This window comes from Cyclopterus lumpus, chromosome 6 (assembly GCF_009769545.1).
Source record: "Cyclopterus lumpus isolate fCycLum1 chromosome 6, fCycLum1.pri, whole genome shotgun sequence".
NCBI classification, from domain to species: Eukaryota; Metazoa; Chordata; class Actinopteri; order Perciformes; family Cyclopteridae; genus Cyclopterus; species Cyclopterus lumpus.
In genome coordinates, this window is record NC_046971.1 from 6,431,378 (window position 1) to 6,434,887 (window position 3,510).

Consider the following 3,510-nt stretch of genomic DNA (forward strand, 5'->3'; position numbering starts at 1 on the left):
TTTCTCAAAAATAAATCCCTGGGGGTACTTGGTTCTTTATGATTTATGGGATTATTACCGTGTTATAATGCACAAAAGACGCGTTAAAGTTGTCCATAACAAAGAGATGCAGTGCAATTCCATGATAACACGTCTTCAAACTCATTAATTTGCACTGGAAACATGAACTAAAAAAATGAAAGTATAGTACTTCATTTAAAATGTTCCTTATTATGGTCATATCCTAGGACGCACTCGGTAAACATGGGACTTAGCATTACGCCAAAAATTTAATTTTTGTTAGGCCTTTTTATTTTTTGCAGTGTTCCTCAATGCGCACGCGCTGGCTGAAATCTGATTCGAGTTTAAAAAGCAGCGGCAGCGGCCACGAGTCGGAAAGCAGCTGCGGGTTCGTACTGTGAGCGTCAGGCACCTCGCAGCCCCTCTGGCACTGAATCCGCTAGGGCTCACAGAGGGGGCAGTGCGATGCACACCCCGGACTATGCGATGCTCCTGAGCGAAGGCAACCAGTCTCTGATCTCCAGTCCCCCGAATGAGCAAACGATGGAGGCGCCTGGAAACATCACCGCGCACGCGAACGGAACCGATCCGTACGCGCGTAACGAGGAGGTGGCTCAGATCGAGATCATGGTCCTGACCATCACCTTCGTGGTGGCTTTGATCGGGAACGTGAGCGTCCTGCTGGCGATGTACAACACCAAGAAGAAGATGTCTCGCATGCACCTTTTCATCAAACACCTCAGCCTGGCGGACCTGGTGGTCGCCTTCTTCCAGGTGCTGCCGCAGCTCTGCTGGAAGATCACCTTCCGCTTCTACGGCGCGGACTACCTCTGCAGGATAGTCAAGCACCTCCAGGTGATGGGGATGTTCGCGTCCACCTACATGATGGTGATGATGACCTTGGACCGGTACATTGCCATCTGCCACCCGCTGAAGACCCTCCAGCAGCCCACGCAGCGCTCCTACATCATGATCGTCTCCACGTGGATGTGCAGCCTGGTGCTGAGCACCCCGCAGTACTTCATCTTCTCCCTGAGCGAGATCAAGAACGGCTCCAACGTGTCGGACTGCTGGGCGCACTTCATCGAGCCGTGGGGGGCCAAGGCTTACATCACCTGGATAACGGTGGGCATCTTCCTGGTGCCCGTGGTCATCCTGGTGCTGTGCTACGGCTTCATCTGCCACAGCATATGGAAAAATATCAAGTACAAGAAAAGAAAGTCGACGCCCGGCGCAGCGAAGCACGCCGGCGCAGCGAAGCACGCCGGGTTTATTGGGAAGAGCTCCGTGAGCAGCATCACCACGATCTCGAGAGCCAAACTGAGGACCGTTAAAATGACGCTTGTGATCGTGTTGGCGTACATCGTTTGCTGGGCGCCGTTTTTCACCGTGCAGATGTGGTCCGTGTGGGATGAGAACTTCCAGTGGGCTGGTGAGCATTCAAAGTGTATTCATGACTGAATATTAAACTATTACATATGCGGGGAATGATGCGATATGCTGCTCCAAAAAAAAAAGAAGAAGATGCATAGTCGGCCAAGAGAGAAAGCACTTTCACAGTGCACAAACACGTGCGCGCTGCCTTTACGCGTGCGTGTATTTGTAACGCAAAGCCCAAATCGTGCAGTAAAAATGAAAATAACCGCGGTGCATCATGTGAGACTTCAGTAAATAAAACTGCGCTGCAGAAACGGTATTATTAAAAGTTAATTAGGGGACAAGTTAATATATTTTAGAGTTCACAGATTTTTTCTTCTTCTTTGTTTTCTACTGTAATTGGGTGATAATCACTCATGCTTAGCTATTTTTGCTCCACGTTGCTAAACAGATGTGTTCACTACAAAAAGGAAATCAAACAAAAAAATCTTCAAATGAAATGACATTTTCACCGGACACTAAGTTTTTGAACATGCATGGTGCGTTTGGTGGCTCTTCTTTAAAAGGATTTTTTTGGGGGGGGTATTTCAACACCATGATGAATTGACTTGGACAGGCACTTTCTGCACCAGATGTTTGGCAGATTAATCATCTCTCTCTCTCTCTCTCTCTCTCTCTCTCTCTCTCTCTCTCTCTCTCTCTCTCTCTCTCTCTCTCTCTCTCTCTCTCTCTCTCTCTCTCTAGATTCTGAGAACACAGCGGTGACTCTGTCTGCGCTGCTCGCCAGTCTCAACAGCTGCTGCAACCCGTGGATATACATGATCTTCAGCGGTCACCTCCTCCAGGATTTCGTGCACTGCCTCTCTTGCTGCTTTAAGATGAGCACCGACTTCAAGAAGGAGGACTCGGACAGCAGCCTCCGCAGAACGACGTTGCTGACTAAGGTGACCAATCGGAGCCCGACGGGCAGTTCTAGCAACTGGAAGGAGCTGGACAACTCTCCAAAGTCCTCCATCCAGGCAGAGTGAACACACAGTCAGGCCACTCTGTACTACTGGGAGTGAACGCCTGTCTGAGAGTGGCATCAAGGCACACACACACACACACACACACACACACACACACAAGATCAACTCCTCTTCACTTTGGGCATTGGCTGAAATGTCCCCCAAACTCCAAAACTATTACGCAAATCATGCTTTTTTTAAAAACTTTTTGCACGGAAATCCGAGTGATGAAATATGGTGTTGACTGAGAATCTGCAACAGGGACAGAGAATATGGACACGTCACTTTAAGACTTCTGGCTGGATTTCTGCACGCAAACATTAGAAAAACACCAGGAGAGGATATGAAAATGCAGTTGGTATATCACCCCATTTGTTCATAAAAGATGCTGACAGCTTCTTCTTTTATCTTGGACATTCTTATGTTGAATTCAAATGCAATACGTGGAAATTCAGCGGCCCTAACACAGTCCAGATTCCCAATGTGATTTATGTTTGAGAAAGACCCCTTTTTCCAGGAATATTGATGCTTTTGCTGGTGGTTATGTTTTCTGTGCCACCGAACACCCTTTTATGTGAGAGTGTTCCAAGGATGAAAAAAAAAAGAAAACGTACATAGCAGCCAGGAGGTGTGCGGTGGTTAAAACGACTCTTTCCAGACCGCACGGCTCTGAGACACGAGGCAGTCCGCTCATCCTTTGTGTCCAGCTTTCTTTCCCTCAGAATCACATCTTTTGTGACTTATGTAATGAAGAAGAAAAAAAAAGAAAACTTCTGTTTGACCCAATCACCAACAAAAACAAAAGAGAAAATAATGAATTGTGCGGGGTTTCAGGCTACACATCTATTAATCACGCTAAAAATACCAACACACACACAATGGTGGGTGTTTGGATGAAGCAAGATTGACCACAGTTGGAGGAGTCCACCTACCGATCCCAGAGACCCCTCCCACAGCTTTCACAAAAAGTAGGGCGAAGCTCACACATTCCACGTCGACACGCTTCCACTTCTTTTTCGGAGGGGTCTGGGTTTTTTTTGCACTGCAGACAATAACAATCTCCCTCACATGCGATGTGCAGCAGCAAAATGGTCGTCAGACCCCCTCGAGAACATGCATGTTATGA

The 3,510-nt window shown here is 47.6% G+C and overlaps 1 protein-coding gene across 1 annotated transcript; it reads left to right on the plus strand.

The window, feature by feature from the left end:
* The first annotated feature begins 398 nt into the window (after positions 1–398).
* avpr1aa (arginine vasopressin receptor 1Aa) lies at positions 399–2,405 on the plus strand. Its single transcript, XM_034535147.1, has 2 exons — positions 399–1,432; positions 2,122–2,405. The coding sequence occupies exons 1-2, from the start codon at positions 466–468 to the stop codon at positions 2,403–2,405; spliced, it is 1,251 nt and encodes a 416-aa protein (XP_034391038.1). The 5' UTR covers positions 399–465.
* Positions 2,406–3,510: the final 1,105 nt, after the last annotated feature.

What these genes read in the sequence shown, in the direction of transcription:
- avpr1aa (XM_034535147.1), top strand. Translation starts at nt 466, where the DNA reads ATGCACACCCCGGACTATGCGATGCTCCTGAGCGAAGGCAACCAGTCT. An exon ending in TGAGAACTTCCAGTGGGCTG is followed by an intron (nt 1,433 to 2,121) that starts GTGAGCATTCAA and finishes CTCTCTCTCTAG; the next exon opens with ATTCTGAGAACACAGCGGTG.